At 33.3% G+C, this 14,371-nt stretch overlaps 1 protein-coding gene across 2 annotated transcripts in view; it reads left to right on the forward strand.

Moving 5' to 3' along the window:
• LRP1B (LDL receptor related protein 1B) overlaps positions 1-14,371 on the forward strand; it is a 1,933,102-nt gene that overhangs the window by 1,814,453 nt on the left and 104,278 nt on the right. For both annotated transcript variants that reach the window (XM_050752792.1, XM_050752793.1), the window contains exons 78-79: positions 11,888-12,111; positions 13,178-13,284. In XM_050752792.1, the coding sequence (XP_050608749.1) occupies positions 11,888-12,111; positions 13,178-13,284 (331 nt within the window). The remainder of the gene's footprint in view (positions 1-11,887; positions 12,112-13,177; positions 13,285-14,371) is intronic.

The following is a 14,371-nucleotide window of genomic DNA, read 5'->3' on the forward strand; positions in this document are numbered from 1 at the left end:
TTAAAACTTAAAAGAGTGACATGATTTAATCTGTACATAAGGCATAATGAGACTTCCGAATTTTAATTTTAGTACCCAGAACAGAATATAACAGCTTTATGCAACAATTGTACATGCTCTTGGGCAATTTATCATTTTTAGTATGAGATGCTATACAAAAAAGCATATGAGGGGAAACACTATAAAGTAGGTTAATGTTTGGAAAAATGCAAATAACTCTAAAAGCCCAGATTAAATTTTTACCACTAAAAATCTAAATATTCCTAAGCAAAACAAATACTCAGATTTATCTGATCTACTTGACTTTGAAAAGTAAATATGAGATGTCATTTTGTGGTATGTTCTCCTTTTTGTAAATAGAATGTTCAGGATAAACATGCTTATTATTTTACTGATTAATAATCATATCTTTTTCTCAAAAAGTTGATTACGTCATTTTGTTTTCCCAAAACACTTTTTTTTTTTTTTTTTTTTTTTTTTTTTGAGACGGAGTCTCTGCCGCCCGGGCTGGAGTGCAGTGGCCGGATCTCAGCTCACTGCAAGCTCTGCCTCCCGGGTTCACGCCATTCTCCTGCCTCAGCCTCCCAAGTAGTTGGGACTACAGGCGCCCGCCACCTCGCCCGGCTAGTTTTTTGTATTTTTTAGTAGAGACGGGGTTTCACCGGGTTAGCCAGGATGGTCTCGATCTCCTGACCTCGTGATCCGCCCATCTCGGCCTCCCAAAGTGCTGGGATTACAGGCTTGAGCCACCGCGCCCGGCCCCCAAAACACTTTTAACAACATATCTATTTAAGTTATTCCTAACAGGTCTCAATTTTTAATTGAGGTATAAATCTCATACCCAATATATGAGTCTCTGTGTATCACAAGCACACACACACACACATGCACACACACACACAAAAGTGCATAGGTGTGCATATGCACTCACAAATAAGCGTGTGTGTGTGTGTGTGTGTGTACAAAACCACTTAAAAGTCTTGTTTCAGAACATCTGGGTACTGCTAAAAATTGATAGTCATCTGAGTTCATTCAAATCAGAGTTACAATCATTTATTATGATTACGTGGAAAAAATCTAAAGCTATCAGTTCATTACATCATTACAATTTGTGGTTTGATTGTTGTTAATTGCACAAGACAGGCACTCAATAATACATATTGACTCTGGTAAATGATAATGTAACAGTTACGATCTAGTCAAAATTTTACTAAACAAGTCAAAGAGGTATAAATTTGACACTTTGCTATCATGGATTTTTAGTTCCTTAAACAGTATTTACTCATTAAAAATATACCAGTGATAATTATTATATGAGTCTACAATAAATAATGCTGAGGAAATTATTAATAAAAAGCATAGCATTTTAGGGGAAACCAGTCAAAATTTATTCATTCATACCCAAAGGCTTATTTAAAGCCTACTTGTTAGTTTTGGTGTTGGGTTTTTGGAATGCAATAATAACAGAACTGGAATCTTGCTTTCATGGAGCTTATTTTCTAAGGAAGAAAGAGAAAGTTAATTAAACTCATAAGTAGATCAATACAGAAAATTCCAATTTTTAAAAATGTATTAAAGGAATTAAATAATGAACTAAGAAAGAAAAATTCAGATAATGCAATTCCCAACATAAGATGAGTAAAGGCCAATTTGAAGAGAGAAGATTTGAGTTGTGATGAGAAATAAGTAATACTATTTTATATATATACATGTATATGAGTTATGAGAGGACATGAATCATAAATATATATATTTATGTATATATGTTATATGCATAAAATTAAATTGTTATATGTATTATGTATATATATTTATATGTGTAGAGATATATATATATATACACACATACATACATACACAAACATATTCTGGGCTAGAGATACACATTAAAGACTAGCAGAGTAGAAGATGTACATAAAACTATGAAGCCAGATTAGATTACCGGTAAGAGAAGAAAGGAGGAAAAGAAGGACTGCAACCAATCTCCCAAGCAAAATTAAAATGATGACAAGGAGTAGCCAGTGCATTCAGAGAAAATAAGAAGATGCAGAGTTACAAAAACTGAGAGAGGAGAATATTTTGAGAAAGAGATCAGGGTCATAATTTTAGTATACTTCTAAGAGATCAAGTGAATGACGACAAGGAAGTATTCAACAAATTTCGTGGCAGAGATTCATTAAGGACCTTAAGAAATTTAGGGTATATGGAGGAGGCAGGCATCAGAGAGCACAAGTAGGTATGATTTCCCACTCATTTAGAAATATCTGGAGATATTTTTGATTGTTACAACCGGGAGACTACTTCAGGTATCAAGTGGGTAAGGCCAGAAATGCTGCTTAACACACTACAATGGATAGGATAACACACTACAAAATATCCTGAGCAAAACATTGGCAGCAGTGAAACTGAGAAACCCTTCACCACAATATCAGCCTCTCCAGCCAGGCTTTCAGTAGATACTTATTTTATCATGTCATATTATGTAATCACAAGCCTGTAAAATAAAATGATACTAAGGTGAATTACCAATGTAGTTATTATTTAATTGGTGTTTTAACGTTTCTTTTTTTCCCTCACCTACTCATTCTCTTTTACTTGCTCCTTTTCTTTATCCGTCTTAATAATGAAATACCCCAGGCTCAGACCTTAGTCCTCTACTCTCTTCCCTTACTTCCTTGTTGAGCTCACATAGTTTCATGGCTTAACATATATGGACATGTTAACATAATTAATATCATCCCTTGTCCAACTGCTTACTTTCTTTTTCTTTTGTATCTAAAAAAAAAAAATTGAAACTAGAATGCCCCGAAATAAACTTCACATTGTATCCCTCAAATCCACTTCTGTAATCTCATTTAATGACAACTCTATTTTTCACATGTTTAAAATAAACATCTTGGAGTCATTAGTTGTTGCTGATTCCTTTCCTTCCATCATAACTAATAAATCAGGAAGTCTTGTTGAATACACCTTCCAGGTATGTCCAAGAGTGGGCTACCTTATATTAGCTTTGCTGAGGGCACCTAGGTTTGATCCAGGCATCTTTCTTTTGAATTAGTTCAGTAGCCTCCTAACTTCTGTCCTTGCTGCACTTTTCACTCACTATCCAGCAGTCAGAATGGCAAAAAGTGAAAAGGATTCTTTATCCTGTTTCCTCAAAGTCCACAGCTCTCTTAATAGACGATCAATTTGTTCTGTACTATACAAATATTTTTCTATAAATTTATATACTGGTACATCTAGAGCATTTTTAGAAGCTCAAGCTATAATTGTCATAAAATAAACTCTACATATTTAAATATATACAGCATATACAATTTCAAAAGTTTTGATTATCATCACAATCAAACTAATGAACATATCTATATGACCTCCAACTCTTTCCATATGGTCATCTAATTCCCTCAGTAATCTATTCCCCCAGACCCTGGCCCACTTTTCTCCCATCACCAGACAACTACTGATTTGTTTTCTTCATTATAGATTAGTTTGCTCTTTCTATTATTTTATGTACATAGTAAGTACCCTTTTTGATCGGTCGTCTTTCACTCAGCACAATGATTGTGAGATTCATCCATATTGTTTCATATATCAATAAGACATTCTTTCTTTGGCTGAATAGCATATTGTTATGTGGATATACCATCGTTTGATTAGCTATTTACCTATTTATGAACTTAGATACTTGTACGACACTAGGGTTTTTTCAATATGTAGTAGAATCGTATCATACAAAGTCATTTCTGCTGTTTACTTTGTTCACTAAACAAGTTTTGAGACCTTACCGTGTTAGCTAATTTTACCTATGTCATTTTTTTTTAATGATTGCACTCATAGTGTAAATATAACATCCTTCATTTCAATATTTATATTTTGAGAAACATAATTTGTTTGATTTTGTCTTGTTATTGCAAATAATGTCTTAGTGGTCATCTTCAAGTATAAGGGTAACAAAGCCTGTATTAGATAGTCCAGGCATTTTATGAAGTGAAAATGCTAGATTAAAGAGTATTCAAACTTAATTTTGAATAAGTACTTTCAGATTGCCTTCAAAAAGACTATTTTAAAAAAATGCTCAATATGTGAATTTGAATTTTTCCTAATGCTATTGCCAAAATCAGCATCATAATACTAATAAACTTTTGCCAATTGTTTTTGATGTGTATTTTCTGTATTGTGAAGTTTGAACACCTTTTCTTATGTTTTATTAACTATTCAAAAATCTGCTTCTTCCAGGGGTCTTATTTTGATCTATGCTTATTTTTTCCTTAAAGTGTTTTGTTTTCCATAAGATCTTATTATGCACTATTTATATACTGTAAATACTGAGTTTTTGTAAGATATACACCCCACACGCACACACAAAAAAACATTTCCTTCAAATGAATTTGCTTTGTTTCTGATGGTTTTTGCTATATAGAAGATTTGCTTTTTATGTAGTCAGATCTGATTGTCTTTTCCGTCAATGCTCCTGGACATCACATCATATTTAGGAAAGTCTTTTATCCAGAACATGTACATACTTTCTATTCTTTCTTTTAATACTTCTTTTACTTTTAAATATTTATGTTTCTGATGGATCTGAATGCATTTATGTGTATATGGTTTGATGTGGAGATTTAACTTCCACCCTAAATATTAAATAGTCTTTCATTTCTCTAGTGATGGAGTAGGTATTTCTATTGTTCTGTGGTACTAAACTCTCAAAACGTATGCGTGAATATGGAGTCCCCATCATAGTCTTTGGATCTCTTTGTGGATCTGTGCTGCATGAACATATTTTAAAAATGTACTGTAGCATTATAGCATATCTCTATGTATGAACTCTACAGCCATTCATTTGAAAATTATTTGAAAATCTTGCATTTTTATTTCTAAAATTGTTTTAGACTCTTAGTAGAAGAATAAACACATTAGAATTGGATTGCTGTTGCATTGCATTTTTAATTTGTGAGAAGTCATATCTATTATGAAATCCCTATGATAGAGATCCTAATAATCAATGATTCTTGTGTCTGAAGGGTTTATAGTATGTCATGCATAATTGGCCTTACCTGAATAGCAAATATTTTTATAACCATTGTAAGAAATATATGATTTTCCATGAAAGTTTAATTTCAAAGCTATTTTTTTGCTAGTTATATATTGCTTAACAGTAAATGTGGTTATGTATCTTTCTCTCAAACCTTAAGGAATAAAGTTGTTGTGTATACTATGAAAGTTGAAAGAATAATTATAAATGATATATGGCAAAATGAATTCACAAATAGTTATATAATACATAGCCTCACTAGCATCTGCTATTTTTTGATGTTTTAATAGTAGACATTCTAGCTTGTGAGAGATGGCATCTCATCGTGGTTTTTTAGATTTCATATTTTGTCCACCTTTGTCTCAGAAAACCATCAATTTAACATCCACACTCTTCTCCCTGGAGTTCATTAAGTTAGTCTCCTCTGGTTTTATCTATCCACTTTTGACCCTCACACCCAAGCCATTCTCCACACCATAGCCAAAACATTCTTAAAACATTAATCTGATCATCATATGTCCCTAAGTAAATTCTTCTACTGGATATCCTTTTAAAAACCATTGGTTTACAAGCCTCTTAGTCATTTTCAGCCTCATCTCCCATCACACCTCTCCCATTTTCTTACATAGCTATAAACAAGCACATATATATCCCCAAACACAAAGTTTTGTTCCAGCCCTATATAGGCCATATTTCACTACCAAGAATGCAACTGTTTATCTTCCCTTCAAAGTCATTTACGTGCTATTTTTTCCTGTCTTCCTTAATTTTCCCAATTAACCAAAGCTCCTTTATTAAAAAGATACCACTTTTATTATTATTATTATACTTATTATCACCACTGAGAATGATCTTGATCTTGTTGAAGCATCAGAGATCTCATCCCACAGAATGTGTTTTCAGGTCTTCCAAAGGCCCTGTTGTCATTTGAAGGGACATGCTCAAAGAAAGACTGAAGAATGTTAATTTTATGCCTAAAAAGTAGCCTACAAGGTGACCCCTTTATTATTCTGGGTTCTGTTTAGACTTGGAAATTTTATTGTCAGTTTAAGGAGTAATAAAATGCTAGGAAACTATAATGAAGCTGGCAAGAGAATGATATATGAAACTCAGCATTTCCTATATTTACATAGCACGTGTGCACATACACACATATTCATAATCTGAATGAATTTGATGGATGAGAGACACTGAGATAAAAGAACACAATTTATTTTGTGTATATCATATAAATCATGTATATACACATGTACATCTGCTAAAATTCCTGTTGATCCACAAGGAACTTACCTAATGATTCTGGAAACACACTGTCATTTGCTTCTTTAACTCTTTTCTATGTGTTTGTTACTGTCTTCATCCTCTTTCTGATAGATACACAATATCTTTATTAAATTCAATTCATTTTTGTGCAAACTGATTATATAAAGAAGTTATGTAGGTAAGATAATTGATTGAAATAGGCATAAACATTGGGAACACAGGTGATAGAGACAAACTGAACACATCTAATAAAAGGAGGGCACAGCAGGTAACTGGCTCTTCTATTCTGGAATGTTAGCCCGGTTTTGATATATCAAACTGTATGACCTTAATTTTCAAGAAAAAAAACAAAAATTTGGATATATAATGTGACATTTTAATTTTAAAAGTTAGAATCTACTTTTTTTTTTTAAATTTTGACTTAAATTTACTCCTCAACCAATTGTTTTGATAGGTCTACTCTCAGGTAACTCTGAATTATTTCTCGAATGTTATGCATGTTTAAATTGTAATTGTCAGAGGTATTCTACTTCCTTATTTCCAGGTCATTCACATATGATGTAGGATAATATCAGAATTACCAGCCCAAGCACGAACAAATTATTCACTCACTAATGCCTAAAAATGAGCAATTACCATAGATATGCATTTAAGGCTATACGAAATGCAGACTTACCCAGAATGGATAATATTTCGAACTGTTACATAATTTACTGTTTAGGAGCTAGAGATGTTCAAAGATCATCTAATCCAAAGTCTTTGTTTTACACACCTTATAATATGGAGAGAAACTAGGACTAGGATTTAAATCAGTTCTTCTGATTCCAAATTCAGTGTGTTTTCTAATCTTCTGTGATATCTTTGTTTTTCTGATAGTGTGAATAAAAGTTTAGAGAGCCAGTCTTTCTCTTTATGGAGGACAGACGTGAATCAGGAATAAAAGGTTAAAGAACACTGAAGAGGCTTTAAAAAAAAAAGAGTAACAGAGGCTTAAAAAAAAGAGTAACAAAATCACATACATTATTGAGTCTTTAATTCAACGACAAATTTGGTCTTTTTAAAAAACTATCTGAGAATTACATCTGAAGTTTCTTTTTCATCTAACAGAAGATTATTTCAAGTTGACATGGTCCTAATGTAGATCGTTGCAACATTAAAATTATTCAGATTGAAATAATCTATTGTTCAGTATAAATCATAAATAGAAGCCAAAGTTTTTTCATCTCTGCAATAGTTTTTTTTTTTTTTAATCTCGTACACATTCTAGCTCTAAATATAACTTTTTCTTGGTTCTCTAAGGATTTCTCCACTGCTATGTGAGCTCCTTGACTGACATATGAAATATTTGGATATTTTAATAGCATGACTAAGTCAATAGAATTTAGTAAAATTTAGAATTTGTGTAGTTATTATTTTACATCCACTCATTGGAAGCGAATCTGATTCATATTTTGAGAAGCAAAATGTCAATAGTCTTTTCATTTAGCAAAATATCCTACAGAGACATCCACACACAATTTCGTGAGGATGGTTTTACATCTTTGTTTTAATACAATTCCATTGGGAGATAAGTAACTTTAATAAAATTAGTTGAATTTTCTATTCTTAGATATACACCAAGATGAAAAACATCACAAATCAATAAAATATGTGGTATCACCTCAGTTTATCCTTGTGTAAACTAAATTTTCTTAAAGCATATTGCTAACTGTAAGAAATTTATTAAAACAGACAGCAGTATTTTCATGGCTCAAATGCTTGAACTCCCCTGTCATAGATTTTTCCCTTTTCCTGTTTTAAAACAAATGTCTTCAGTGACTTACATCTTCAGTTTATTGAAGCTGGAATTGTGACAGATACCTTACAATCTACACCTAGAAAGGATTAGTAATTTAAACTAGTAACCTCTAATTTTGTTACAAACTGTCACCTTTTTTGTAAGATGTAAGGGTTTCATTCATTTGACTAATGCATTCCTACAAAGAAGGATGCCTCAGTTCTCAAAACTGGCTGTGTATTTAGAGAGCTTATTAGAAAAGAAATCATCTGTCTGAAGAATGCAGCCAAAATGTGTCTTCCACTCTGTTCAACAAGATGAGAAATACCCTTTTGTTGTCAGGGAAGCTGCATGCTCCTGCAGTCTCTCAAACAGGACACGTTTAATTAGCATCTCCATTTCATGGATGTACCTGTCTAGTGAGCTTGTCAATGGGGCAAATGAAAGTTGTATATTTTCTTCTCTCTAATCTGGTATGCTTGTTTGTTTTGTTTCATGATTTTTGAAGGCAAGGAGCTTAGCTCTCCTGTTCTGTTTTCCCATATCAATCTTCATTTCCACTCTCAGAATGTCAGTGTGCTTATCTGTGTTTTTCCATTTTTCGTGTTTACCTGATTGATTTTGGTACCTCTCCTTAAAAAAATTGATCATAATATGAAGATCCAACAGGGGTTTCTGCCTTTCATCCTCCAGTGAACATCCATTCAATATAAGGCTCCCTTTTATGTGGTTAATACTATTCAAAATCCTGGTCAAGATGTGAATGGTAGAGATTATTTCTTTCCTATGAAGCTCAGTACAAAGGGTGATTTCCTAATTTGGCCATAGGTTGAGAGTCGGTTAATAATGTTGCCACCTTCTTCTGAGGCAGGTTGTCTTCTTCCGCCTCCGCTCCTTTCTTCCCTCTTCCTCCTGATTGTCTTTTGTTTTGTTTTGTTATTCTCTCTTCATTGTTGAAAATAAGTAAGTATTTAGTTTACTGTGAGTCACTGAGGATGAACACCTGGTAACATCTTCACCCTCTGCCATTATTCTCTGAGAATCATCTTGTCATTTATGATATCATAACCTTAGGTTGAATTAATTGCATGTGCCTATTTTTTATCCCATATTCTAACTACTTTAGTTGTTACTTGAATGACATTAGAGATTCCTTATTCCAGAAGAAGGAGAATAAATGTATATATTAAATGGCTCTGCAAGTCATCAAAATATCTTGTACTTATCATGAAAAGTAAGTTTTTTTTTTCTTTTTCTAATCTATGTTCTTTACCCTAGAAATGTGACCTAAATTTATCCTTCTATAATTCATCCTTAGTAAAATCTTCACCAGCCTGTTTACCTGAAAAAGTATCACCAAATCAAACTTCTGAATGTTCTACGAACATTAGGAAACTGGGTTACTAACTGTCATCAGTCTAGGGTTAGAAGTCTAAAGTCGAAGGATAATCAGAATTTTTTGAGAATGAATTTAATGAAATGAAAATCCTAAATTCAACAAAAGTGGAACTTGCATGGAATATGACATATTTTATCAGGGATACCATGAGGATTGAAAATCAGGTGTATACATTTACATCTCACAAATGGAAAATAGATACTTTTTCTATGTTCAATTAGACAAAGAGTATTATAAGTTTTGTGTCATAAAAGTTTGTTTTACTAGTGTTAGAAAATTACACATATGCTTCAACAGGTTTAAAATAGCTTATAATGGTGATTTTTCCCATTGTCTTTCATGTTTGTAGATTTATGATTCACACTGACATGCACATGCCATTTGGTGATGTATTTACTTTTAAATGATGACAAGTTGAAAATAAAAATACAGTTAGCTTAAATGATACTGGAGCATTCGAAAATGATTTTTTGGTTCGACTAGGACATTTATATTCTAAACATCTGCGAACATTATTTATATAACATTTCTAGAGTATACCGTATTGCAGAGTGCTTTACATTTAATTCAGATAACTGAGATATCACTGGGTATATGGATAACATTTATTGTTAAAGTTGAGAAATAGGGTAATACAATTTCATAATTTCAGTTTTAACGTCCAATAGGTCAAAGAACTGATGATAAATGGCATTAGAAATTGTCTATGGATTCTGTGTTTAATGTAAGCCATACTTTCCTTGTTTGAGATCCCAGTAATCATGCAGCAGTGATTTGCAATTCCTGTTTCTTGGCATTCCATGTTCTTTTCGAGATGGTCAGTTTCTTTTCTTTTAATCCAAGTCCACTGATTGATAATACTGGTTCCTCTGAACCCACACAAGAAGCTTTCATGTGTTAAAAACTCATATTTCCACTGCTGCCTAGGTCTTAAAGATGCTGTTACATATTGATTACACATCTAGTTGTAATCACCTTCAAATAATTGTTTCTACTCTTGCCATAATACCACTGTGAATACCTTCTCACTTTTGGTTATGCACAATAAACCTGGTCATGTCAAATTAATTACTACACTAGTTCCTGCTCAAAGTGATCAAGTTAATTGAAGGGCACAGAACATAAGTTATTTTCCTTGCTCTCTAGTCTCAATGAATTCTGTTACCATTGTCTCACAGTAATTCAGTAAAACAGAATGGACAATCCAACCTATCAAATGTAAGATGAATAACAGATATTCTGACTTTCTTCAAAATATTTTAAAATATAGTATTTTACTAAATGTGTCTAGCTGTACTAATGATTTTTCAATTGTAGAACAAATTATGTATGGTGAGGATGCAGAGCATCTGAGTTTTTCTTACATTGCTGAAAAGATTGTACATTGCTACAAACTCTTTGAAAATTTTTTCTAGCGTATCCTATCAAGCTAAGTGTGCATAAACTTGAAAACATTAATTCTATTCCTTAGTAAATACCCAAATGAATTGAGTGTTTGTATCCACCACTACCAACAACAAAAAAGTGCTAAAGTATCCATAACTTTAGTTGTAATGGCCTAAAACTGTAAACAAGCCAAGTGGATATCGTCAGTACAAATCCACTTGAGCAAATACATGAACAAATACTACTGAGCAATGGAAAGATTAAAAATTGATATATACAAAATAAGGATACATTTCACAGTCATGATGTTGAACAAAAGAATTCTAGAATGGCCAGGCGCGGTGGCTCACACCTGTAATCCCAGCACTCTGGGAGGCTGAGGCTGGCGGATCACGAGGTCAGGAAATCCAGACCATCCTGGCTAACCCACAGTGAAACCCCGTCTCTACTAAAAAATACAAAAAATTAGCCAGGCGCGGTGGCGGGCGCCTGTAGTCCCAGCTACTCGGGAGGCTGAGGCAGGAGAATGTCGTGAACCCGGGAGGCGGAGCTTGCAGTGAGCGGAGATCGCGCCACAGCACTCTAGGCTGCGCGACAGAGCGAGACTCCCGTCGCAAAAAAAAAAAAAAAAAAAAAAAAATTCTGGAATGAAAGATTATGATTGTTTTTTACATTGATTTGTTGAATCTGTGGTGTTAGCTATCAGAATTATGGTTACTCTAAAGAAAATATTGACTGCCAGAAGTCATGGGTGAACCTCCTGTGGTTCTGGAAATATTTCAGCAGAGTAATGATTAAACAGGTGCAATCTGGTTAAACTCCAGTGGTCTGTACAATTAAGATTCAGGCAGATAATACATCTACAAAGATTGAAAATAGCATTAGGTATCTTTTTGACATCTAATTGCATGTAGCAATTAACACATGACTATGTTCTTATAATTCCCCCATAACTTCAATGCAAAGATACAGAAAACTCCGCTAATTTCCTTTTGAAAATACCATGATGTGTTGTTTTGTTTCCTTGTAGTGTCCTGAATTTAAAAGGCCCAGGGACATTGCAGTTGACTGGGTGGCTGGAAACATTTACTGGACTGATCATTCTAGAATGCACTGGTTCAGTTACTACACTACTCACTGGACCAGTCTGAGGTACTCTATTAATGTAGGGCAGCTGAATGGCCCCAACTGCACCAGACTCTTAACAAATATGGCTGGAGAACCGTATGCTATTGCTGTAAATCCTAAAAGAGGGTAGGTTAATGGTTTAGTATTTCTATTTCTTGAAAATGAATATCCTTTTTAGAAATTATGCTGTGTAGATTTTGTCTCTGTAATGAGTGTTCAATGTGTAATAGTGTCACATGCCTTTAAATATCCTTGTACTATTTCTTCTGTAAAAAAGCATGTCCTATTCCCACCAAATGATGATACGAAATATATTTTTTTTCTGAAATATTCCTGTATTATGGATTCAGTGTACCTGTGTGTCTGTGTGTGTGTCTGTGCATGGTTATATGTGTGCATTGCAGAAGAATGAGCTTGGTGTGATAGATACAACCTCTGTTTTTGATCTAAAATTGAATTATCAAAATATTAAACATAATATCAAACATATTACATACAGAGTACTAACATTTTTCTTTATGTGTGTGTGTATGTGTATATATACACACATATACACACACACGCAAATTTAAAGAGTGTATTACAAACATTTCCTTCTTTTAGTTAGAGATGTAAACCTACAAGCAATGGCCAAAAAGTAAATAGAAAAATGTTAACTAAAACTCTTAAGCATCCATAAAGTGGATTGATAACTCCTGAGTAAAAAGAGACAACTTATACCTAACTATTAGAATTAAGCAGTCATCCAAATTAAAGAATAATTTCTGTTTGAGAAAATAGTTACTTCTCTATAAAAAAAAAATAGCATGTTCATACAGCATCCATAATAAAATGACTATTGTGTCAAAACAAAAGGGAAGTTTCATGTGGTGGAAATATTTTTCTCTGAGTTTTAATGAAAGTTTCAAAATTGAATTTTGGATATTAAATAATGAGCTATGGTACATCATAGTATACAATGATTCTCAAATTTTAATGTGTGTAGGCAAGACTTTCGTTAAAATGTTGATTCCCAGGCCATTTATTGGAGGCTCTCATTCTGTGTGTTTTGAGTTGTACCCGGGAATCTACTTTTTAAGAGACTCTGGGGTGACTCTGAGGCATGTGGTCTGAAGAGTCACTGCTTTGTGGAGCAGAGTTGGGTTATAGCAGCACCATCACCATGCTAACCTCTTTGACCCACTCTCTTCAGGATGATGTACTGGACTGTTGTTGGAGATCACTCCCACATAGAAGAAGCAGCCATGGATGGTACACTGAGAAGGATTTTAGTACAAAAGAACTTACAGAGACCCACAGGTATGATTTCTGACACATGCTAAAATATGAAGCAGAATGACAAGTATATTACTGTTAACAGTTATTTATAGTGTTGTTGGCAATATAAGTATATTTACAAGTGGATAAAACCATTTATAGTATGATTTTATGAAGTTGTTTACATTTCATGTCCTATTTTCTCAACTTGAAAATCAGGTACTTATACTGTCAGTTATATTACAGGAATATGATTTGAAACTTGTCTAAGTTTTAAGGCTATTAGTCAGATTTCACAGGCATGAAATTTTGACAGTTTATAGCAATACATTTACATTAGGGTATTTTTACAGATATATGTTAATTAAGTTGGGATATTGGGAAATATTCCTAGAGGATGAGAGATGAAATGAACAAATAGGTGGCTAAATATAATTTATGTAAAAGACAGTTTTGATGATTTTTTTTGCCTTTTCATTCAGAGCTCTTTTCAATATGACTTTAATCTCCCTGGCCCACTTGCCATCTAAGCTATTACTCCAAACCATCTGTGTTCTCAGGACTGCCCAGGAGTTCAGATCTTTACTGTCTCCATGGTCTTTCTCTCATGTCATTTTTCTCCCAGCTCCCTTATCTAGAATGTCAGCCTTTGTCTACCTAGTTGTATCTTTCCCATTTTGTACCTCTAACTTTAGCACTTCTTCAATAAAACATTTTCAGATTATGGGAGCCTCAGGGGCTCTGTGCCACCTACCCTCCACTGACTACACCTCCACAGAAAGGACATAATGCATGGTTTATAGTACATATTTTAAAATTATGCATTACAATGTCTTCTGTAGTTTATTTATATTTAGTACTTATATTCCTATTCATTTTTAATGTGTTTGATACCTTTCCATTCATTTAGATTGTTTTTAATCTTTATGGGGAGAAGCAATATTTGAAATTTAGTCTATGTACATAAATTTGTTTTCATCTCATGCTCATTAACAAATGCCCATTGAATATCTACCATGTGCCAGAAATTGTTCCAAATGCTGAAGAAACAATATGAAGCAAGTTCTAACCCTCATGAAGTCTATCTTCCTATAGAGGATAGAATATGTATTTATGTATACTGTCACAT

This window comes from Macaca thibetana, chromosome 12 (genome assembly GCF_024542745.1).
Source record: "Macaca thibetana thibetana isolate TM-01 chromosome 12, ASM2454274v1, whole genome shotgun sequence".
Lineage (NCBI taxonomy): Eukaryota > Metazoa > Chordata > Mammalia > Primates > Cercopithecidae > Macaca > Macaca thibetana.